This window comes from Carya illinoinensis, chromosome 5 (genome assembly GCF_018687715.1).
Source record: "Carya illinoinensis cultivar Pawnee chromosome 5, C.illinoinensisPawnee_v1, whole genome shotgun sequence".
Classification (NCBI taxonomy): Eukaryota; Viridiplantae; Streptophyta; class Magnoliopsida; order Fagales; family Juglandaceae; genus Carya; species Carya illinoinensis.
The window spans coordinates 28,521,333-28,546,256 of NC_056756.1; the positions used below are offsets into that span (position 1 = coordinate 28,521,333).

At 37.1% G+C, this 24,924-nt stretch overlaps 1 protein-coding gene across 2 annotated transcripts; it reads left to right on the forward strand.

Moving 5' to 3' along the window:
- Window positions 1–823: 823 nt before the first annotated feature.
- Window positions 824–17,405, forward strand: LOC122310654 (NADH dehydrogenase [ubiquinone] flavoprotein 2, mitochondrial-like). Of its 2 annotated transcripts, XM_043124743.1 has the most exons (10): window positions 827–1,025; window positions 1,114–1,152; window positions 1,329–1,394; window positions 5,118–5,234; window positions 9,921–9,998; window positions 10,096–10,201; window positions 10,356–10,402; window positions 16,573–16,650; window positions 16,753–16,818; window positions 16,915–17,405. In XM_043124743.1, the coding sequence occupies exons 1-10, from the start codon at window positions 969–971 to the stop codon at window positions 17,020–17,022; spliced, it is 762 nt and encodes a 253-aa protein (XP_042980677.1). In that variant the 5' UTR covers window positions 827–968; the 3' UTR covers window positions 17,023–17,405. The 2 variants fall into 2 exon arrangements, with proteins under 2 accessions (XP_042980678.1, XP_042980677.1); XM_043124744.1 differs by lacking the exon at window positions 16,573–16,650 and having other exon boundaries at window positions 824–1,025.
- The last annotated feature ends 7,519 nt before the right edge of the window (window positions 17,406–24,924 follow it).

The window sequence follows — 24,924 nt, forward strand, 5'->3', positions numbered from 1 at the left end:
ATCTCAATAATATTCACATATATTTAAAAAAGTCTCATCTCATCTAATTTGAGAAAATAAACGAGGCAGTTTTTATCATCTTTTATTAAAAAAAAAAAAAAATCCTCCATAATCAGGTAAACCAATTTTTCTTGTTGCTACAAATAATTGCTCACAATTTTTAGTGATCGTGTAAAGAAAATGCTAAAAAATAATAAAGGGACTCTTTAAATTATGTTTATATTAAAAATCTTTTCTGATAATATAAAATTATTGAGAATTTTTTTTAATATAACTGTTTTTAGATTTAGTAAAAATGGTAACCCCTTGAAAATATATTTGAATTGGAAAGATTTCGAAGTATTATAAAAGTATTGGGATTTGGTATCTTAAAAAATTTATTCGACAAAAAACACTTTTGCACGTGTATATTAGATTTTGCTTAATTTTTTTAAGAGAAAATAATGCAAAAAATTAAATGAGGCAGGATTGGGCTTCTCAATTTGCCCATTTAGAATTTTTTTTCAGTAAAAATAAAATTAAAAGAAAAAAAGACTAAATCTATGTATAATTGTAAAGTGTGTAAATTTTATATATTTATTTTGAAATTAATAAGGTTTATTATTAAAAAATTAATTTTTTTATATAAAGAGTAGAATCTCTTATAATTTTTTTATATAAATTTTTTATTTATTTATTTTTTTTAAAATAATTATGTGACGGTTATAGATATATATTTTTTTCAATATACTCACTTCTGTAAATATTATTTATTAAAATAATTTTTTAGAAATAATTTAAACAAATAAAAATAGAAAAGGAAAAATGAAAACCACCAATTGGCCGTAAACTCGCTCATGTACACCCCAACTCCAAAGAGCTCTCAGGAGTAGACAGGCGTAACCAAAGGCCCGGAAACAAAAGAAGAGAAAAAGAAAAAAGAATCTTCCTCCTCTAAGCTCAGCTCACCTCGCCGGTCTCGGAGGAAAATGCTGGCTCGCCTCGTCGCCAACCGTCTCCTCGAGATCCGTCAGATTTTCCGTCAGGTTCTTATTCTCTCTATCTCTCTCTCACACACACACATCCAATCACATCGCTCTGTTTCGGTTTTGAGTCTTCGTATTTTCACTGCAGCCGTTGTCGTCGCGATCCTTCTCTACTGCTCTCAACTACGTGAGTCACTTACTTCCCAATCACTTCATTGCACGAATATAATTACTTCGTCTTTATGCTGATTTACTTAATCAATTGCCATATTGTTTTTTTTTTTTTGATAAATTATTCAGTTGTCAATTTTACTAGTTTGATAATTGAGGCGAAGGTTTTTTTCTTGAATATTGAATGAGCAGCACATTGACTCTCCGGATAACAACCCGGAACAGCCTTGGGAATTCACTGATGTAAACAAAGAGAAGGTAAAATTGTGAAAGTACATGCGATAATTTTTCTGTCGTTATTTTGGTTTTGTTTTTCTTTTGTGTGGTTTTGTATTATATAAAAAAAATCTCTATTTTCCCGTATCTGTATCAGTTGAATAACGCCAATTTGTTTGTAGAAATATCTAGTTTGAAAGCCTTTCCCTCGACTTTTTCCCATGGTATGTTCTTGCGAATTTGCAGTTAATATGCATATTTTAGCTGTTGGGCTTCCAAAAAAAAAAAAAAAATCCCAAGCATTGGGTCATCAATGTTTTGCTGTTTAAAGCATGTCCAATGTTTTACCCAGATAAACATTGGACTGGTGTAATGTGCCCGTCCCACAAATTAGGTAAATTATCAGTTTTTTGTCGACGGGATATGACCCCTAGAAACTTTTTGTGCCCAAGGGTTCAAATCTTAGAGATGGGGATAGCATATCCCCAAGACCAAGGCCTTATCACTTGAGCCAAAACCCAGGGGTTGCAGCTTTATATTTTTTTACCTATAAAATCTCCTCAGGGATTGGAAATCCAAAAGAAACATCATATAATTGTAAAAACTTGGTCATGGATGTGCCAACAGAGCGGGGAATTTGTAGACCACCTTTTAACTCCATTGTGAGGTTGCCAATACATTGTGACATGATTTTTTATTTGAGTTGGGTTATTCTTGGGAAGAATAGTAAATCTCTTCATCATTTGGAGAGGCTTATATGATAGCCTCAAGTTGCAATAGTGTGGAAGATGGTTCCTATTTGTCTAGCGGGGTGTATTTTGAGGGATGACAGATGTTGGAGGAACTTAATACTTTCTTCCTTTGGGTAGTTTCTATTGATTGTAATGGGCTGCATTTTCATGTTTTTCTTGTCTCCTTTCCTATTCTAATTTGGTGTTCGTCTTGTATACTACTTGTGTAATTGGGCTATGCCTTTTGTGTTTTTGTTTTAAATATATCATAAAGTAATTGAGATGTTGTGGGTTTGGGTCCTAGTCTGTGAAACATTGTTATCCTAGTTTTGTCAACTGAATTATACTGGTCCCTGGAATTAAAACAATGCACAAGCCAAGTTTTGGGTATTTCCACGCTTGGCTTGGTTTAAATTTGGACAGAGCTCAAGCAAAGCCTGAGGTATGGCTGAGTTCAACATACCTGTTTAACCTCGAGTTGTCTGTTTCTGGCTGTAGTGGAGCCTGTGCACAAGCTTAATCAAGGAAAGCTATTTGAGCTCTGTTCATGTTTTTGTTTTGACATCCTGTACCACTCACTCAAGTTCAACTTCTTGTAATTTCATTGGGAACACGGAAATGGCCGTTGCAAATAATTGCATAAGAAAGCATCAGAATTCTCAAACGTAACTATTAAGTTCTGTTTATATGCTTTATAAGATCTAAGTACTATAGACAAACTGTAGTGTGATAAGATATCAATTTGGTATTTGACTTATGTGTACTTGCTCAAATGGCACCTTCTTTACCTGCAAGAATGAGATAGGTGTTTGTGTTTGAGGCGGATCCTCAAATTCTGGCTTTTAGTTAAATTGAGCAAAGTCGAAAAACTAAATTAAACTAAGCGAGTTATGGGAGCTTTTCTTAACCACAGATCTGTTTCTTTTTTGCTTTTGTTTAGATAAAATATTTATGCTAATTTGTGATACCCCATATTTTTGCTCTTCTTTTCTTAACCACATTGCTTGGAAATGAAAAGTTATTGTTCTTTATAATGTCCCAATGGGACTCCAATTGTATCATTGATTAATCTTTTTAGAGTATAAGTCATATGGTTTGGGCCTTCTACTGGGGCGTTACATAATTGGATTGGAAATATTTATGTAAACCACCTAACCTCGTAATGTGAGTCTTATCAACACTTTAGTTATGGTGATTTTTTAGAGAGCTTTCAAATCTAAGTAATACATGATGATATGAACCCGCGGGAAGAGAATCCTTTGAACCCACAATCAATTTGAAAACTCACCCAAGAACGCCAAACTCAAGTCTATGGATGGAGAATTTAGACCCGTTGAGAACTCGTTTCAAGAATCTAGATTATATCAAAATCTAGACCAGTTGAAATTCCGTCTCAAGAACCCAAATTACAAAGAGGAATGCCACAAAGGTTGTGATTTTCCTTTGATAAGTTCAAGAGTTCAATCAAGAACAAGAGGAGAAAACTCACTCACAATTAAAATTCGAAATAAAATGTTTAGCCCTTGGAGTGGCTGATTACATTCTTTAAATATCCTTCCCAAAACATGATAAAACCCTAGACTAAAATTTGAGACCCTTTCTCTCAAAAATGGCCTTAGTGAACAGTAGCCGCGGGTATTGTAGCATGAACAGTGTCTTGCTACAGTACTTCTAAACCTGAGTTCAAATAAATAAGACATATGTGGTTTAAGCATCCTCAAGCCTACTTATTCTAAACTAATAATAAAAATCCTTTAAACAAATTGAATGCCTTAATATATAAAGGCCCTATCTCTAAGTCATGTCTTCCATAGCTTGGATCAAGTGGATCAAAACTGGTTCTTCTTCTTTCAAACCCATCTTGAGTGTTGGGCTCTTACTAGCTTCTTCCCAAGTGGCTTGTACTAATCCTTGTATTGCTCTCTTGATCTTCTTGGCTCTTGATCTTGTTATTGGCCCATCTAGAACTTGCAAAGGATCTTTAAGAGTAGGTCCACCTTGGTTCCCATCACGTGATATAGGTCCATATGTACATAGATTGGATTTGGTGTGCATCTAATGGTCATATTTATTTCCTTGTTTCTATACGAAACTTCTGCACTCTCTTTATGCTTCAGTTATTTAGAACTCAATAACACGGTCATACTCAGTATCCCAATTCCTTTAAAATCTTAGTGGCAATTAATTATCTTTTCCCTGCAGCAGCACAAGGCTGGGATTTATGACAATGCCAGTTCATATATTAAAGCAAATAAGGATTGAATTTCTTTGTTCAAAGGTTTTCCCCGCTAAGCTTATTAAAAAATATTTTTCCCCAAAAACCTACTGCTTTTTGATACATTTTTTTTTTTTTTTTTTGTATAAGGGTTTCTACTTTTAAATAACATTAACACTCTAATACAGCTATAAATCAGAGTAATTTCACATTCTAATACAACTATAAATCTGAAGTATTTTTTATACGTACTCCTTTATTGAAAGCAATTTCTTTTGACTGATTTCTCATGTACATAGTTCATGAGCGAGTCTGAGCCCCTAGGGGTTGGCTTAAGTGGTAAGAGCCTTGGTCTTGGTGGTATGTTCCCTCCAGGTCCAAGTTTTGAATCCTCTTGGGTGTACACTATTTCTAGGGACCATTGAACTGGAGGAATTTCCCATTGAATTATCTAAAGGGCATTTGTGGGAAACTCTTTGCTTAGGGCCCATGCACTCTTGAGATTAGCAGGGACTTGTTCTTGAACACCTCGTGCCAATAAAAAAATTGAAAGAGTCTGACTGGCCATTGGGGTGTGATAGTGAACAATTTGGTAGTGATTTCTGTTGCTACTATTAGGTTGATTGATTGCATAGTAATTTAAAAGCAAGAGGAAAAGAAAAGATCAAATCCTCGAATTTATATTTGATGTCTTATAGCTTCATACAACCTATCTAACCCTAGCCACTAATGATGTTGCTTGGCATGTCTTAGTGCTTTTTTTTTTCTTCCTTTTTTTCATTTCTTAAATCTTTAACAATCGAACTTGTGCATTTGCAGGCTAAGGAAATATTATCCCACTATCCATCAAACTACAAACAATCTGCAGTGATTCCTTTGCTAGATCTTGCACAGCAGCAGCATGGTGGATGGCTTACTGTTTCAGCTATGAATGCAGTATGTTGGTATCACTCTTTTAAGTTTTTTCCTCCCATATGCTTGTTTACATACATATATGATCACATCCAATTCAACCTTCATTTTTGTGGGACTGATCAAAAAAAAAAAAATTCAACCTTCATTTTTGTGGGAACATAATGATAAACATGATATGGTGGAGCAATATATAACATGTACACGCATACGCATAGAGCAGTATCTGTGTGTGTCACACACCAATTAACCTCCACAAAGCAGAAGAATATTTATAGTTGGCTACAGCTTATGTTATTTTCATCACTCTAAATCAAATTCAATGCCATTGGTATAGTTGGCTACAGATCTAATCCGGAAATGGCTTCCAAGGTTATGCTCGGATCACTTCCCTATTCTTATTGATTGTGGAGGCATTCAGGGAGGTAAAAGATATTTTAAGTTTGGAACATGTGGCTGAAGTCAAAAGACTTCATTGAGAGAGTTAGACAATGGTGGTCATTTTATCTCATACAGGGCAATCCCAGTTATGTGCTGGCTTGTAAGCTGAAGGCTTTAAAGGAGGACTTGAAGAAGTGGAATGAGTAGGTTTTTGGGAATGTGGAACATTGAAAAAGTCATTGTTCAACGAATTACAGGGTTTGGAGGACGTGGAGAAGGATGATGGCTTGTGTATAATTGACACATTACAGATTTCTAAGAGCTGCCCAAGACTAAGAAATTGACATATTTAGGTGCGGCTTGGATAGTAAGATGAAATGAGATGGTTTTAAATGAAAGTTAAAGGTTGAATAAAATATTGTTATAATATTATTTTTTAATATTATTATTGTTTTAGAATTTGAAAAAGTTGAATTGTTTATTATATTTTATGTGAGAATTTGGAAAAGTTGTAATGATGAAATGAGATGAGATGAGCTCTTGTAGATTCTTTTTGGAGAGAGGTGATTGATCAGAAATATGGGTGTGAGTGGGGGAGATGGTGTTCTAAGGAGGGTAAGGGGGTCTTATGGTGTTTGCCTTTGGAAATATATTAGAAAGTGGTGGAACATTTTTGAAAAACATATCAAGTTTGAGGTTGGAGTTAGTGATAGAATCCAGTTCTGGTTTGATGAGTGGTGTTGTGAGAGACCTCTTAATGCTGTGTTTCCGGTAGCGTTCAGCTTGGTTGATAACCAGCAGGTTGCTGTTTCAGAGGTGCTGTGTCGTGTCAATGGGGCTGTACATTGGAATGTTATATTCACTAGAAATGCCCAGGATTGGGAACTTGATGAGATTGCAGATTTTTTGGTTTTTTTGTATTCTGTAAAGATAGGGTGCAAATGGGCAAGATCACTTGCTGTGGAAACACTCAGGGAGCAATAAATTTTCTGTTAAGTCATTCTATAAGGTGTTGTCTAATCAACAACATGTTTTCTTTCTGTGGAAGAGCATTTGGAAGGTTTGTGTGCCATCTAAAGTTTCCTTTTTTACTTAAACTGGTGCACTAGGGAAGATTTTGATGATTGATAATTTGAGAGTGTGGTTTGATTATTATGGAGTGGTGCTTCATGTGTAAGAAGGATGGTGAATCGATTGATCATCTTTTTCTTCATTGTGAAGTGGCTAGAGAGTTATGGGATGGTATTCTTTGTAGAGCTGGGCTGAGTTGGGTTATGCCTAAGAGGGTGGTGAAGGTTTTAGCCTGCTGGAATAGAAATCACAATAGCTCTCAACTGGATGCGGCATGGAAGATGATACCATTGTGCTTATTGTGGTGTTTATGGATGGAAAGGAATGACAGATGTTTTAACAACAGGGAAAAAGCAGTGGGGGATATCTGGAATTTCTTTGTGTCTTCTCTTTTTCATTCGTTTTCTGCTATTGTATTGAAGGGGGAGAGTGTTAATGAGTCTTTGTTTTCTTTTCAGCTTTCTAGAATGTAATTAGGTGTCTCATCTTGTATACTAACTGTGTACATGGGCTCTGCCTAGTTTCATTCGATTCAATAAAGTTTATTACTTATAAAAAAAAGGTGTTGCTCTTGTATATGTCCTGTGCACTTGGCTTTGCCCATTTTAATAAAATTCTTATTTACTGATCAATTTTAAATTAGTACGCTTTTGGTTTTTGAAACATGTTTCGATTGAAGACAAAGATGAATTTGAGAAAGAGTTTAGAGACATGACTAACTTCATTTTTGATGATATTGTAGAGATAATTGGGTTCACAAATATGGGTTCCTCAATTTCATTTCTTAATTTTGTTGTTGTTTTGGTTGATGGTATAAAATGAATATGACACATTTTATACTTCTTCAAATATTTTATATGTTAATTTTAATTAAATATCTTATATTAGTCCTCCGCATTCTGTGGGTACTACCTATGTTTAGAAAGAAATATTCAGTGATGATCATTCTCAAATCTTTGGATCATGATTGAAGGCTACTTTGGGATGAGTTGGTTTCAGATTGGTTGGTGGGTTTGGCTTGTTGCATTAGGGGCAACTTTGATATTACTTGGTTTCTGAGTTAGAGATTGGGAATAGCTTGCTCTAGCCCAGGCATGGTAGAATTCTCAAACTTTATTTATGAGAAAATATAATTGATGTTCCATTGGTGGAGGGAAACTTCACTTGGTCTAACAACTGTGATGGGCCCTCATGGTCCAAACCAATTCCTCAAGTATGATCATTCTCAAATCTTTGTATCATGATTGAAGGCTACTTTGAGATGAATTGGTGGGAGTGATTAGTTGATGGTATTTTCGTTGGTGTATCGGAGGCAACTGGAAATGTTATCAGTTTGCGAGTGAGAGATTGGGAGTATCTTGATTTAGCCCAACCATTGTGTAGTTATCAAACTTTATTTTTTAACAAATTTGATTGATCTCCCCTTTTTTAAGGGGAGGAGCCCCGCCGGGGGGGGGAGGGGGGGAGGACTTCACATGGTCTAATTATCATGATAGGTCCACATGGTCCAGAATGGATGGATTTCTCATTTCTTTTGAATGGGGAGCACAATATCTTGAAGTGGCCCTACGAAGATTACCAAGACTGTTCAAATCATTTCCCCATCCTACTCGAGTATGGGACCTTTCAGGTGGGTCAAAAGCCAATTTAAGTTAAAGAATATGTGGATAAGGCGAAACAATGGTGGACCTCATATTGTTTTGAAAGTTGACCTAAAGGTTTGGAAGGAGAGGTGTTGATATGCTGGAAAACAGAAAGTAAAAAAAACTTACTTTGTAGGAGCTGGGTACTATCGATGACAAAGAAGGGAGAGGGCATTAAAGATGAGAAAGAGAGGTAATGAGATGGAAAGGTTTAGTCTTCTGGAGGAGCTATCTTGGAGACAAAAACTGAGGGTGTTGTGGTTGAGGGAGGGTCATAGGTGCACCGAGTTCACCAGGTGGCTAATTCAAATAGGAGAAGCAACTATGTGGATTCCTTGTAATGGCATTGAATTCTGCAATCATCGAGAGATTGGGATTGGTGGTACAATTTTTCTAGGGATTGTACACCACACAATATAGCTGGGAGACCTACTCTGGATGGAGTATTGCTCGATTCATTGGATGTAGAAGAGGCTAATAGATTGGAAAGTCCATTTGAGGAGTCCAAGGTTCAGGGGGTAATTAATGGAGATAAGGCCCGCCCAGGACCAGATGGCTATATCATGAGTTTCTTCCAGGCATGCAGGGATGTGGTGAAGGAAGACGTGAATTCGTGATGAATTTTTTGCACGGCTTTCATACTCGGATGATTTGTAAAAAGCTTTGGTTTAAAATTCATTGACTTCATTCTGAATAAAGCAGGGGTTGAGGACAGACTTCTTATAAAAAACAAAAAACAAAAAAGGGGTGGAGGACAGACTTTGGACCTACAATTCTAGTGAGTGGTGTCTAGAAAATCCTGACTAAAGTCCTTTTTAATAGATTGAAGATAACATTGAGAAAGATCGTCTCCAAATCCCAAAATGCTTCATCTTCCGAAGTCAAAAATTTTAGATTTGGTGCTTATTGCCAATGAGCATTTGTATAGCAGAGTTAGAATGGGGTGGGGCTTTTTCTGCATATTGGCCCTTGAAAAGGCATATGACAGAGGGCTCCTCTATTTAGGAGGAGATCCATTTTAGATCATGGCATGCCTTGCCATTCAAGATGAGGTAGTGCAAGAGGTTTTGTCCAGTTGGATTGCAAATAATAATTCCCACCTTCATGTGTATACGTTCATGTAGAGTCGTAGTCCTTATATGGCTTTAGCTCATACCTTACCAATACGAAGTCAAATAAGATTGGGTTTGGTGGTTGTCTACATCTGTTCATTTATGGTAACAATCTGTTGTCACATTGATGTTAATGTCAGCCATGGTTGATGTCGGTATTAGAAAGTATCTCCTAATTTGAAAGAACTGTTTTTTTAGGCTCCAGATCAATCATTCATTTGATGGAATAAATAAAAAAAAAATTCTCGTTGGAGTTGGAATTTTGATAATCTTTTTACAAAGAATGGCACATGTTTATATTGCTTGAATAAAGTTATTATCTTTTTGCTACATCAAAAAGTCATTATTGCCCTATTGAAGCTCCGATCAAACTTCTTATGAGTGAACAGAATGTTGTAAATCATAATCCTTTACTTAGCGGAAAAAAAAAAAAAAAAATCCTTTGGGGATGCTGGAGGATATGTGTATATTTATGTACTGATATTCTATTATGGATGCTTCAGGTAGCTAAGATTATAGAAGTTGCTCCTATCCGTGTTTATGAGGTTGCAACATTTTATTCTATGTTCAATCGATCAAAGGTAAGACATATTTCTTTATTAATAATGTAATACTTCTACAAGAACGGGGTTACCAAAGCTGCAGTTTAATCTCATGGACTTTTATTTTGCTTTTCAGGTTGGCAAGTACCACCTGTTGGTTTGTGGCACAACACCCTGCATGATACGTGGTTCTCGAGAAATTGAGGATGCCTTACTGAAACACCTTGGAGTGAAGCGCAATGGTAAGTTCTAAACAAAATATTTACTCTCAAATCTTTTTTTTTTTTTTTTTTTAATATTTACTCGAAAATTTCTCATCTTGCATTTTCTGAAACGTCATGAATGTTCTTGAAATCTACATTTGAAGAATAAGTTGCCAGTATTTGTCATGTGCAGAAGTAACTAAAGATGGTTTGTTCTCGGTTGGTGAAATGGAATGCATGGTGAGTTTTTGTTTCATTGTTGCTGATCCAAGCCTGTAGCTTTTTGTAGGCCACCGGCCATTAACACTTGTTTTGCTCAACTTAATTCTGGATAGGAGTACATTTATTGGAAGGAAGTACAATCTGTGTGGTGAATGGTGATCCCTTGAAATTTTTATCACATGGATTTTGACTAACATTTTGTATGAGCATATTTCCTCCAGATCCAATTTTAATTAGGGATACCATCCTACTTGTAGATGAGATTTGATGAAATAATACTCTGTTCTATTATTCACAGTGTACACCCAAGTATACATATACCCTAAATACAAGAGACCCATATACCCTTATACAAACAACTTATAGAAAATATATTCTAACACTCCCCCTCAAGCTGGGGCATATACATCATATAAATTCAGCTTGAAACAAATAGGTTTTAATCGACTCCAACACAAGGATTTAGTAAACACACATGCGAGTTGATCTGCAGGTGTAGCAATGTCACCACTTAGTATCTTATCTCGAATGGAGTGACAATCAATCTCTATATGTTTAGTCCTCTCATGAAACACAGGGTTAGAGGCAATATGCAGTGCAACTTGATTATCACAAAATAGCTAGAGAGGGATAGGAGCTGGAAACCCAATCTCTTGAAGAAAGTGTTGTACCATGTCAGCTCACTAGTAGTATGTGCCATTGCCCTGTACTTAGCTTTCGCACTAGAACAAGCTACTACTGTTTATTTCTTACTCTTCCATGTAACCAAGTTATCTCCTACAAAAGTACAATATCCCGTAGTAGATCTTCTATCTGAAAGAGATCCTGCTCAATCAGCATCTGAAAATGCTTCAACCCTAAGATGTCCATTTGGTCGATATAGTATTCCAAGGCTAGGTGCTTGCTTGAGATAATGAAGAATATGAATTACAACATCCCAATGTGAGATCCTAGGCGTTTGTAAAAATTGACTCAGTACACTCACTGCATAAGAGATGTCTAGTCTAGTGATGGTGAGATAGTGCAATTTTCCAACAAGTCTTTGATACATACCTGGATCTCTAAACACTCCCCTTCCTCTTTCAAGAATTTACGATTGGGATCCATAGGGGTGTCAATAGGTCGTGCACCCAACATGCCGGTTTCTTCCAAAAGATCAAGTACATATTTCCTTTGAGATAGGTTGATGCCCTCTTTGGATCTACTGACTTCAATTCCAAGGAAATATCTAAGCTTGCCCAAGTCTTTCGTCTGAAATTGATCATGTAAAAATTGTTTTAGTCTAATGATTCTAGCAGAATCACTCCCAGTAATTACAATATCATCCACGTATACAACTAACAAAATGTGACCTGCATCACTATGCAAGTGAAATACCGAGTGATCTGTTTGGCATCTGTGAAGACCAAATGTCCATATAGCATCAGAGAACCTTCCAAACCATGCTCGAGGAGATTGTTTCAAACCGTATAATGCCTTTTTCAACCTGCATACAGTACCTCGATACTCCCCCTGAGTAACAAACCCAAGTGGTTGCTCCATATAAACTTCCTCATGCAAGTCGCCATGGGGGAATGCATTTTTTACATCCAGCTGAAATGAGGGCCAGTCTAAATTAGTAGCAAGAGAGATTAGCACTCGAACAGAAGAGATTTTGGCAACTGGAGAGAATGTCTCTTTGTAGTCAATGCCATAGGTTTGACTGTAGCCCTTTGCAACCAAGCGGGTTTTCAGACGTTCTACAGAACTATTAGGATGAAATTTGATAGTGTATACCCCTTTACAGCCAACAAGTTGTTTACTAGGTGGTAGTGGAACAAGATCCCATGTGCCGTTATGATGAAAACCATTCATTTCATTTTCCATAGCTGTCCTCCATCCCAGATCAGATAATGCATCCTGAAGTGTCTTAGGAATAGAGAGTTTTGAAACTTGAGATGTAAAACATGAAAATGAAGGGGATAAGGCATGATATGAAACAAATTGACTAATAGGATGTTGAGTAACACAAGAACGATTACCTTTGCGAAGAGCAAAGGTAGAGAGTCTGAAGTACTGGGCAACTCAGGATCTGAAGATGGAGGCACGACTGGTTGGGGCATGGGAGCCGGCGGCCGCAAGCGACGTGAGTAAACCTGTAAAGGAACTGGGGAAGGTTGGGTAAGGTTGGGTGAGTGTGAGGGAGATAATGTAAGAGTAGGTAATGGTAGAGGATCACACACAACACTCGAAAATGTATTTGAAAAATAGGGTATGGACTCAAAGAAGGTAACATCAGCACTCAGGAAATAGCGTCTAAGAGCAGGACTATAGTAGCGATATCCTTTTTGAGTCCGGGAATAACCAATAAAGAGATACTTGGTAGAACGGGGGTCAAGTTTATCAAAGCCTGAACCAAGGTTATGAACAAAGCAAACACATCCAAAGATTTTTGGCGAAAGAGAAAAATGTGAAGATGATGAAAACAAGACGGAGAAGGGAGAGGAACCATTAAGAACTGATGAAGGCATACGATTAATAAGATGACAAGCAGTAAGAACACCATCACTCCAAACCCGTTTAGGAACATGCATATGTAGCAATAGTGCTCGGGTTACATCTAACAAATGCCGGTTTTTGCGTTTAGCCACCCCATTTTGTTGGGGTGTATATGAACATGATGTTTGATGAACAATTCCTTTGTCACTTAGGTAAATAGCAAAGGCACTAGATAGATATTCTCTAACATTATAAGAACGTAAAATCTAAACCTTTTTGTTAAATTGAGTTTTAATTTATTTCCAGAACACTTGAAATATGGAAAGAAGTTCAGATCTGGCTTTCATAAAAACCAACCATGTCACACGAGAGTAGTCATCAACAAATGTAACAAAATATTGAAACTTGTTTGATTCAATGTTGATTGGTCCCCATATATCAGAGTGAACCAATTCAAAAGGACTCGATGCTCGTTTATCAATACGAGGAACAAAAGACACATGATGGTGTTTACTAAGTTGACACGCTTCACAAGAAAAGGGAGACACTTTCCAAGTTCCTAATTTGACACTTCAAAAGAGAAAGTGAGGGGTGACCCAGGCGATAGTGCCATTCAAAAGCAGATGATGAGGGGGTTGTAAGGGGTGACTGTTGAACATCAAGGTAATACAGGCCACCAGCTTCATGCCCAGTACCAATCTTGTTCCCCGTCTTGAGATCCTGAAAAATGCATGATGAGGGATAAAAAGTCACTGAACATTGTAGATTTTTAGTAATCTTACTAATAGACAACAAACTAAAAGGAAAACTCGGAGCATGTAGGACAGATGACAAGGATATGGAGTCAGTGAGTTTAGTGGATCCAATGCCTGTAACTTTAGCAAGAGAACCATTAGTAAGAGTGACACTTTTTACAGATGGTACAGTATTTAACTTAAACAGGGTAGAAGACAAACTGGTCAGATGTTCATTAGCTCCTGAATCAATGATCCATGGACCTTGAGTGGATGAGACAAGACATGCGGATGCTATACCTGAGTGGGTAAGAGTAGCTGTGTAAGATGAAGCCCCTGTGTGACCCAAAAATCGCTTATACTCATCCTTTGATATACTAATCATATCTGAAGATGGGCTGGAGCTCGTTGACTGTGGATCATCTTGGAAAGTGGCTTGATTAGCAGGCCCAGATGGTCTACCATGTAGATCCCAACAATAATCCACTGAGTGGTTAGTGCGACCACAATGGGTGCACTTACGAGATTCACGACCTCAAGTGCGATTATCTCTGGTATCACATCCCCCACCTGCACCTCTACCACTCCGACCTCCATGCCCAGCAGGACCAACATAAGAAGCAGTTAAAGTAGATCTCTCATTACTCTGATCAGAAGACAATGTTGCTCGCTGAAGTCGGGATAATACATCAGGAAATGAGGGAAGCTGTGGACTTGCCAAAATTTGAGAACGCACTGACTCATACTCCGGTTTTAAGCCAACAAGAAAGCGAACAATATTAAAATCTTCTCATTGTTTTAGCATACTTGGAACATCAGAAGTGATGGGTTGATATATTTTGAGTTCTTCACATATGCCATCACTTGAGAATAATATTCTTCCAGGCCCAAAGCATTCTGTTCCAACACGAAGAATTGTTTACACAACTCATAAATACGAGTTATGTTTCCAGCACCTGAATACATCTGTTTGAGATGCCCCCACACCTCTTGAGCAGTGTCAAAATGTATTAAACTTGAGCAGATACTAGGTTCAATACTAGTCAACATCAGAGATAATATTTGAGCATCTTCCTGCTCCCATTGAGCAAATGTAGAACTAGTCGAAGTAGGAATTGGATCAATCAGATGAGTATGACGAAGACCCTTTCTATTCAAAAACATTTCAACGGATCTTGACCACAACATGTAATTCTTTCCATTTAACTTTACCGAAGTCATAGGCATACTAATATTTGGTGCAAGCGACATTGACTCAAATTTAATTGCCATGGAAAAGATACCAAGATATCACAACAATTCACTTAGAAACAAAGATTTCACACAAAAAACATGAAATATGGACGAAAAACTGGAAAATACAATATGGAAAAGTAGAAATCCAGATTAAAAACCCAAATTTCAGGCCTGTATTGGGTGAAACAAGTCTGAACCGGTCAAAAAAGTGTTGTACCGGTTCGGAACCAGTATGTATCGGCTGGAAAGTGGCCGGAACCAGACTGTATCGGCCGAAATCGGCTCTGTACCGGCCGGTATCGGGTTTGTTTCGGCCGGTATATGCCCGATATGGGCCTGTCTCGGATCGGGTCCGGGTCTGGCTCGTTTGGATCTATCTTGGATAAGCCTATCCTAACTCAGGATAGGTTTAAGCTATCCGTGTTACCAAATATACAGGTTCGGGGTTATGCCTACTCCATAACTGGAATATGAGCTTACTTGCAACCAAACGATATTGGATCGGCGACGGTGATCCCTTCCGGCGGCTAAAGACGACAGCAACTAGGCTCGGTACCCACAGAAACTGCCGGCGAGTTCACCCCTGGTGTCTAGTATCGGAGATGACGCCGGAAAGTGGCCGGAAAGCGCTTCAAACCACCACAAGCCGCCGACGAGCACGGAAACCCGTTGGGGAACACGGTGAGCTCACAAACTACACTAAAAAAACACTCTCAAACCATATAGAACTCAGATTCGTGAGAATCGCGCTCTGATACCGTGTAGATGAGATTTGATGAAATAATACTCTGTTCTATTATTCACAGTGTACACACAAGTATATATATATCCTAAATACAAGAGACCCATATACCCTTATACAAACAAATTATAGACAATATATTCTAACACTACTTAATGGAAAACACGCGTCACTCTCTAGAGCCACCATGTGTTGAATTTTTTTTCCTTAAAAAAATTCATATAAAAATAAAAATATAATAATTTTAAATTAAAAAAAAAAAAACAGTTGGATGAAGGGGAGGACTCCCCCTTGCTAGCCGCCATGGGTGGTTGAATCCGGCCACCACATGGGTGTGAATTAGGGGCCACTGGGTGGCTGACCATGCCGTGTCAGTCAAATCCACCTGGTCTGGTGGCCAGAAAAGGGCCACTACGTACTGGCCCCTTCTTTGCTACCCATGTGATGGCCGATAGCTGGACCACCACGGGGTGGCTGCTTGGGGGGGGGGGGGGGGGGGGGTCCCTCCCCTGTCCAATGTTTTTTTTTTTTTAGTTTATATTTTATTTGAATTTTTTTAAGTAAGAAAAAAATCCTACACATGGCGGCTTTAGAGAGTGACATGTGTCTTCTGTTGAATAGGATGGATGGAATTTGTAATGGAGGGGGCTAATTCTAAACTTGTGATAGCACGGGTTGTTAATCCTAAAAGAAACTGCACAAGGGTCTAATCTCAAACCGGGTAAAGCACATGGGGTTATTGGTCATTTATCGCTTTTAATTATTTAAAAAGATTTGATTGTGGCAAAGTACAAGTTGAATGTGGTTGTGCCTACCCCAGCTTTACTGCTTGTCCTTTCGGTCATCTTATATTATTGATAAGGTCAAGATTCAAGACTGGCTAGCTTTTTGAAATTATATTTTCATTTTCAAATTCAATAGAAAAATCAGAGATATTTTTGTCATCACTGAATCATTATTAAATACTAAGCATGATGTGGTATACAATGTTGTCGCAGGGATGTTGTGTGAATGCTCCCATGATTACAGTGGCTGATTACTCTAGTGGATCCAAAGGATATACTTACAATTACTATGTGGGTGCATGATCATCCTTTGATTCTGCCAAATCATTGTGACTTTCTTGGTCAAATGACTAGGAAATTTTGGAACTTACTAGTCTTTTTTACTAATTTCAGGAAGATGTTACTCCCAAACGAGTTGTTGAGATAGTTGAAATGTTAAGGAAGGGGGAGAAGCTACCGGTAAGGCAATTGTGCATTGGATAATTGAGTTCATTTTGTTCTTCATTTTGGAACTTGAGTTCTCCTTTGCTTAGTGACGTTTCATCAATGTATCAGCCTGGTACACAAAATCCACTGCGGATTAAGAGCGGACCAGAAGGAGGGAATACTACTTTGCTGAGTGAGCCAAAGCCACCTCCATGCCGAGATCTTGATGCCTGCTAAAATGATGGTATATTGCTGTCTCAAATAATGTAAAGCTTGGATAGTCAGGCTTCCAAAGCACATATTTTCAATTCCTAAGCTTCCAGTTTTCCATGAGTTGTTTTGTCTTTTTGAATCTGCAAGATCTGGTCAAGTCTTAGAGTTCCCCAAGCCAGCAAATATTTGGTAATTAAGTGTTACTTGTACACAACATTTTTTTCGATTTCTAAATGAGTATTTATTTACTTTCTGGAAGAAATGTATGACCATTTTGTGCCCTAGTAGTTACGCATCAGGACTCCATCTCACTTTTAATGGTGAAGATGACAGACAGGATTTTTATGACTCACTGAAGTTTTGTGATTCATAGTATGACTGGTAAACACAGAAAACCATTTGGTTCAGTAGGTCTTCCATTCATTCTAACCTCCTTTTCCATAGTTTTTACTGCTACTCATGATCTCATACACAAACAGAAGAAGGCTCATGCGGCATGTCCTGGGTGAGTATATATTTAGTTCATGAAAAAATCTATTAACAAATCTTAATCTATTTACAAATACAACTCACCCTTAAAGTGGGCTCCAATCCACAATGATGACAAAAGGTCAGTAATTTGAAGCTCGAGATGTTCTGATGTGCATCTTCTCCTCTCTACAACATAAACTATGGAATTGGATTGTCTTTTATTATAATTAGCACATCACTTTCAATTTTGAAAGCTTCATTACTCATTATTTTTACTTCGACCTAAAGAAAACAGAAGTTATAATATATGCATGTATGTATAGTCATTTATTTAATTAGCTAGCTCGGGACTCTGCTTGTCTGCTTCGTGATGGTGTTGTACGATTATGACCAAATATTTCCTTCCAATGACCACCATGCTCCTCATATCAACGAAGACAAGTACATATTCTTATAATGATCTAATTGTACCCTACAAATGTTAGAAATGAATGTCTCCTCCAATGACCAACCTAGCACAGACCAATAATTGAAAAAAAAAAAATGTTGTTAATTTAATTAAAGCTAAAATGAAGAGGAAGTCACACAAGCTCTTTAGGTGGTCATGTTCTTTTGGTCTTTTTCTACTATTTCTATTGATGAAACTTACTTTTTTAACTGATTTATGAAGATTGGAAGTACCAAGTATCCTGTCTTGGTGGCTAGGATCAGGAGCATATTATCACTTAAATGGAGATTGCATTTGGTAAGTTTAGTGTGTCATGTGGAACTGTTCATTCACATTGTCTTGAATATGTTGTTGGCATGGGACAAAGGCAGATTGTATTGGGGATATAATGCTATGAAGAATAAGAATTGTTGTCCCGAGTCAATTAGTTAGAGTAGTGGTTCATAATGGTTTGCCATAATAATGGGAATGAGAGCTCATTTAACGGGTGAGTAATGTTTAAAATTTATTTTTTTTAATTTTTTATTTTTTTAAGCAAGTTAACATTCATAGAAAGAAAAACAAAGTTCTGAATCTAGCAGTATAATTATACAATAGTAGGGGGTCTTTTCCACTTGGTAAATCTAGCACACATGGAGGAATTCAGTGAAGGGAAATGCTTCCATACACATGGTTGAAAGCTGCCTATCGCGCTAAATTATGAGCATATCGATTCTGTGAGCGATGATTTTTTTTTTTTTGCGGTGTACTGATCAAAATTGCTTAGCAGATGATGGATGTATCTAGTGGTTGACTGCATTGTCCAGTCAGTTGCAGCTTTTGGCTTGTTGATGGCTAATATTACTTGTGCTGAGTCGCCTTCAATGATGATGTTCTTTAAACTTTTGTTTGCTCCATCTTCTATGGCCATTAGAGCTGTTGATGCTTCTTTGATATTGGGATTTGTATTGTGTATGAACTCTGTTCATGCAAAAACTGGGATACCTTGATCAGATATGCATAGGGTTGTGATGATGCTTCCTTGTTGTCTGACAGCTACATCAAAGGAGAGTGAGAATACTCCTATTAGAGGGGGTTGCCAATCGAGTTCCTACTGTGTGGATCTTGTACTCCAGGCTAAGAGGTGCTCTTTCAATTTTTGTTTGGCATTTGCTAAAAGCCATGTAATAGAGGGGCAGGGAGTTCCATGTGTAATTTGGTTTCTAATGAATCAGATATTATCCATGGCTACGAAACCAAAGATTTGAAAAGAGTGGATATCTTCCTGAGGTATTTTAAGGTCCTTTATGAGATTTAAGATGACTAAGATCTAGCTTGAAATGTGATAGTTAGCAAAGGTTGTGATGTCTATCGGCCATCTAAACTGTCTCCAAAGAATTTTTGAAAAAGGACATTTGAAAAACAGATGAGACCGATTTTCTTCCTTAGTTTTACAGAGAGGACAAAGGTTTTGTCTTGGTTCTCTTCCATTGGAATGAATCTTTTTAGGTTTCCTTTTGTTGGGAGAATTTGGTGCATGACTTTCCAGAGGAAGTGCTTTAATCTATCTTGAATTTTTATTTTCAACAATTTTTTCCAAACATCTTCAGAAATATGTATTTGGGTATGATTTTGGGAGTGCACAATTGTAATGGAGGCAGATTTAACCGAGAAATTTCTCGAAGAGTGATGAATCTATTTAATCTTGTCCTTAATGGTGGAGTAACTGTAGGTGGAGAGTAGGATTTTTTGAATGGCATTGACTGTGTGGGGATGTGAAGAGGGCCTGGAGTAGGATTTTATTCCATCTTTGTGGCTCTTCTAGGGTTAGTTTTTCCACTTTCATGTTGGTCTCTGTTGAACTCAAGGTTTTAAGTTCCATGTAATTATATATCTACACATAGATTTGGATGATAACAAATGAATTAAAAAAAAAATGAGTCTCAAACTCAAGTTGTCTATACAATGGAGTCACGCACATCAAGGAAACAAGCATGAGCAAGAAGGGAACAAATTTACATTAAAGTCATATAGTAATGTTGTAAATCTCTTAAAAATTCGAAATTAGGATTAAGGCTTAAAATTAATATTTTATCATAAAGTATTAAAATACATTTTCAACGTGTGCATGAATATTTTGAAAATTATGAAAGATGATTATTTGTCATCTTTCACATGTGCATGACATGATTAAATGTTTGAACTTTGAAAATATTAAATATTATTGATTATCATTTTTTACATGTGCATACTTTATTTGAATATTTTCAAAAGTAATTGATGCTTTTTTTGACTTATGCAAAATGTAGATTTGTTTGAAAAATTTGAAAAGTAAAGTGTACTCTTTTTGTCATATGCAAAAAGTAAAAAGATTAGATTTGAAATTTTTGAAAAGTAAAGTGTACTCTTTTTGTCATATGTAAAAAGATTATGTTTGAAATTTTTGAAAAGGGAATGATGTTATTTTTGACATGTGAATATTTTTAAATTTGAATATGAAGTCTTATATGCCTATAAATAGATCATTTGAGAGTTTCACATTTACAATATCAAGAGCATACAACATTCATTCAAAACTTTCATTCTCTCTTCTCTAAGCATTGAGTTTTAACCATTTTTTCATTTTGAGAGATATAGTTTGCGCTGTATTATTCTTATTTCACTCATTGAGGAGTGTTTTCTGATAACCTATTCACTATCAGCCCTCGTATCAGTAACAGGGTATGTATAACCCTTGTGCGTGTAGAAAGTGTTCTATACAGGGAATAGTTGAATCAACACGCGTAAAGTGATTGTAAGTGTAGAGGGTGTTCTACACGGATCCTTTGTAGCGGTGTTGTTCAAAAGTGTAATAGGTTTCTATCTCTACCTGAAGAAGGTTGAATAGTGAATTTGAGGATCCTCAATGGGTAATTTGAGGATCCTGAGGGGGTAATTTGAAGATCCTCAAGGGGTAGTTTGAGACGATGATGTAGACAGTGGGGCTAAACCTCGTTAACATACTGAGTTTGTTTCTCTCTTAACATTACTCTTTATATTTATTATTGTTTCGTATTTTGTTTATATTTTATATTATATATTTGATTTATAATTGATATTTTTTTAATACAACTCAATTCACCCCTCCTCTTGTGTTAGTCATCTGGGCAACAGTCTCCAAATTGTTGATGTTTGGGTTAGGAACAAGTGTAAGGGTAGGCATATCTGGGATCCAGGGGTCAATCCACACTCTAGTACCTGTTTTGTTATTGATTTGGATGCAGTTATTGCTTTTGAAAAAGTCCATTTATTTTAAAAGACCTTTCCAGAACCAGGAATATGAGGGTTTGCGTCTTGCTTAAGAGAAGGTGGTGTTTTTCAAATATTTGCTTGTCAGGAAGTTTTTCCAAAAACTGCTAGAGCTGTTAATCAGGGACCATGCGAATTTAGAGATGAGGGCCTTGTTAAAAGAGGAGAGCTTTTTGAAGCCACCTAGTGATTTCGGCATGCATATGGAGCTCCAGGTTTTTGGGGATCACGAGAGTTCTACCTGCATGGGAGAGGATTTCTTATTTCCAGCCTTGGAGTTTGTTCTGAATTTTCCTTAATCTCTTAAAAGAAGTGTTTTTCCCTGCTCCAAAGTAGAGTGGGAGACCGAGATATCACAACTTGGGTGGAGAGGATTTGTAGTTCAGGATCTCTTTTATTTCTCTGATGGAGATGCTTGTTGTATTAGTGCTGAAATGAATTGTGGATTTTCCAAGATTAATTCTTTGACCAGACCAGGAAGTGTACATATCAAGGCATTGAGCAAAAGTTTGGGCATTTTGGGTGGTTGCCTTTCCAAAAGGGATTAGGTCGTCAGTAAATAGGCAATGCGACACAAAAGGTCCCTTTCTAGAGAAACTAATGCCCTCAATATTATTATTTATTTCTTTTCTAAGGATTAGACGTGAGAACAGTTCATTCCCTAGAATAAACAGGAAGAGAGTCAGAGGGTCATCTTATCGTATTCCTTGCGAAGGATGGAGAAAGCCAGTGGGGGATTCATTAATGATGATGGAGTAAAAGACTGAGGATATGCATTCTTTGATCCAAGTGACCCAGGTTTGGTTGAAGCCAAGAGCCTTGAAGATTGATAGGATGAATGACTATTCCATATAATCAAAAGACTTTTCTATATCAATCTTTATGGCCATTAGTCCTTTTCTCCCATGCTTTTTTTTTTTTTTTAATTTTTTTTTTAAGTATGAAAGATTTCTTGGGCAATGATTGTATTTTCATAAATTAGTCGACCTCAGACAAAAGCCGTTTGGAAGTGAGATATTATGTTGGAAGAATGGTCTTGAGTCTATTGGCAAGGATCTTTTCAATTATTGTATAACAGATGTTAGAGAGGCTTATCGAGCGGTAATGATAAGGAGTATTGGGGCTGTCATTTTTGGGACAAGTGCAATGTTCATATGGTTCCATTCTTTAAGAAGTTTACCCTGAGTGAAAAAATTGTTTATGGCTGCCAGAATGTCCACTTTTATTACGTCCCAAAAGAATTTATACAACAGCCCTTGAAACCATCCGGCCTTAGGCTTTGTTGGGGGGGGGGGGGGTGGCCAATTGCATTCATGATATCCTCCTCAACGGGGATTCGATAGAGAAATTGGTTTTCCATGTTTGTGATTTTTTGAGGAAAGAGAGTTTCAAGGTCTTCAAGATATTCGGGGTTGGAAGATGTGAAGATGTTGTTGAAGTGATTTTGGAAGATGTGTTTAATGTTCTTTGGGTCCGAGGTCTATTGTCTTGGTCTTGTTTTGAGGCAGTCAATTCTGTTTTTTCTTCTTCTTAGAGAAGTTGAAGCATAAAAAAATTTTGTGTTGAGATCCGTTGTGGTAAGCCATGTGACCTTAGATTTTTTTACACCAAAGGGATTCTTCTCTTCTCAAGAGTTCATCTAAATTTTCTTTAAGGGTTTTTTCCCATATGATATTAGTGTGATTAGGGGTTTGGTTTTGGATTTTAGCAATCATGCTATTGATCTTATGAATTTTAGATTGAATATGACCAAAGCTGTTTCTATTCCATTGTTTTAGGGTTAGTTTTGTTGCTTTCAACTTCTTTGATAGGACAAAAGTAGGGATACCAATCACATTCATATTGCAAGCTCTCTTTAATACTTCACACTAGATGGATCTCTGGTCCAGAACAAGGGTGTGCAACTGGATCCGGATCCAGATCCAGATATCCAACCATAATTGGATCTGGATTTTAAAAACTGGATCCAAATTGTAGGTATATTTCTTTTTAGCTGAGACCTTGATGCCATTCTTTCAGAATCATATGGTACCCTTTAAAGTTCTAGGGTCTTTGGAAGAACACACGGCTTTTGTCTTGTGAGGATGGGAAGGTGAACAGGTAGGTATTGGTTCTTAGATCTTCTATGATAAGTCCTATTATGAAACTCCAAGCAACTTTGATGATGGTGTGGAATGTGTGTTTGTTTAGGGGTTTTGAGGAGATTAGTTTTCCAATAAAAGCATGGTTTGAGATTATTTCTATAGCTTCTGTAACATGTTCAAGTGTGATGTTGTCCCATGAGAGTGCCTCTATTTGGGAAATTAGGAGGTTCAGGTCGGATGGGTTCTGTTTCATGGTAGTTTTTGGCATTGAATGATAAAGAAGGGTTGATTCTTAAGGTAGTTGGGGTTAGTAGATAAATGTTGCAGGCTTGGTTGTTATTAGGTGGGGGAAGGAGGAAGGTGAAAGGTAGGTGGGAGGATGGGTCTGGAGACTCGGAGAGGACTACTAAGACGAGAGAGAAACTCATCTAGAGAGAGAGCAGCTTGGATGTGTTGGCGCTCATATATATTATCTCGAATTTTGTTGTGAAGCAATTTTTAACTTTTTACTATCCAGTAGTATTTATAGATTAAAGTCGGGACTCCATGTAGGCCCAGTGCTTTTGTTGCTTTTCTTGAGTGATTTTATTTTTGCTAAAATCGTGTCAAGATTATTAGGAGGCAAATAGATACCAATCTCTTCTCTTGTTAGTCCAAGACTCTGGCTCTTTTATTGCTTTTAAGAAACTCAATAACATTTATCTCAGTCAAATGATGGTCCATAAATAAAAGAATCGTGTACTCACATAACTCCTTGTTAACCAGGTTACCCTCAAATTTTTGCACCCATAGGATTTCTTCTCTTTTATTGTTCTTGTAATTCCTATTGGAGCTGGAGTTCATTATATTTGTTTTCCATTGTTAAGTCTTTGAGTTGAATTTGATCAACCTTAAAAGTTAAAAGTCAATTAATTGTCAATATTTTAAAGTGGAAGTTTTCTCTCCGTACTGTTTCCATGAAGGGTTCTCGCTGATCATCATCTTTCTTTTTGATTTGTTGTCTAAGATAGATAACTCGAAATTGGTCCTTATTGAAACTAAAATTTTTGAGCTCTCTAAGGAAGGTAGCCAGTCGGTGCGTATTGTGGAGCGAGGTAGAAAGGTGGTGAAAGAGTTGGTTTTAGGATCCTCAACTGTGACATGCCTAGTGCAGACGTTGGAGGAGTATGCTTGCTCAAATGGAAAAAAGGAATTTTATAAAACCTCCCTTGCAAGCAGTAGCACTTTCATTGCACACAGAGGTTCAAAACTTCAAATGCTTATGGAAGATTCTTGACTCTAGTGGAATATAGAGGGGTGGAAGAAGAAGTCTCACCGTAATACCTAAAGAAGTGGAAGGCAATGGCTGGTAAAAAATGGCGATGGAGCTTCATGAGGTGCATAAAAGCGTGAGAAAATTTGGGAAGAACTTCTTGACAGGGTCTAGAACCATCTAACAAAAATACTCAGAAAAGGGTCTTGTGAAGTCATACATGGAGGTTGTCTTGATGCTTGACTCCATGTGATGATTTTTCCATTAAAGAAGCTCACTGTAGACTGAAGGAAGTACAAAGGAGGGTTGGGCAGTCGATGAAGGGAAATATGGACAATTCACAAAGGAATGGTATTTTTGTTGTAGAGTCGTGCCGGACAGTTAGTCAGACACATTGCCAATCG

Coding starts and splice junctions, on each gene's coding strand:
- LOC122310654 (XM_043124743.1), top strand. CDS start 969: ATGCTGGCTCGCCTCGTCGCCAACCGTCTCCTCGAGATCCGTCAGATT. Junction 1,026..1,113: donor TCCGTCAGATTTTCCGTCAG/GTTCTTATTCTC, acceptor TTTTCACTGCAG/CCGTTGTCGTCGCGATCCTT. Junction 10,403..16,572: donor TTGGTGAAATGGAATGCATG/GTGAGTTTTTGT, acceptor ATGTTGTCGCAG/GGATGTTGTGTGAATGCTCC.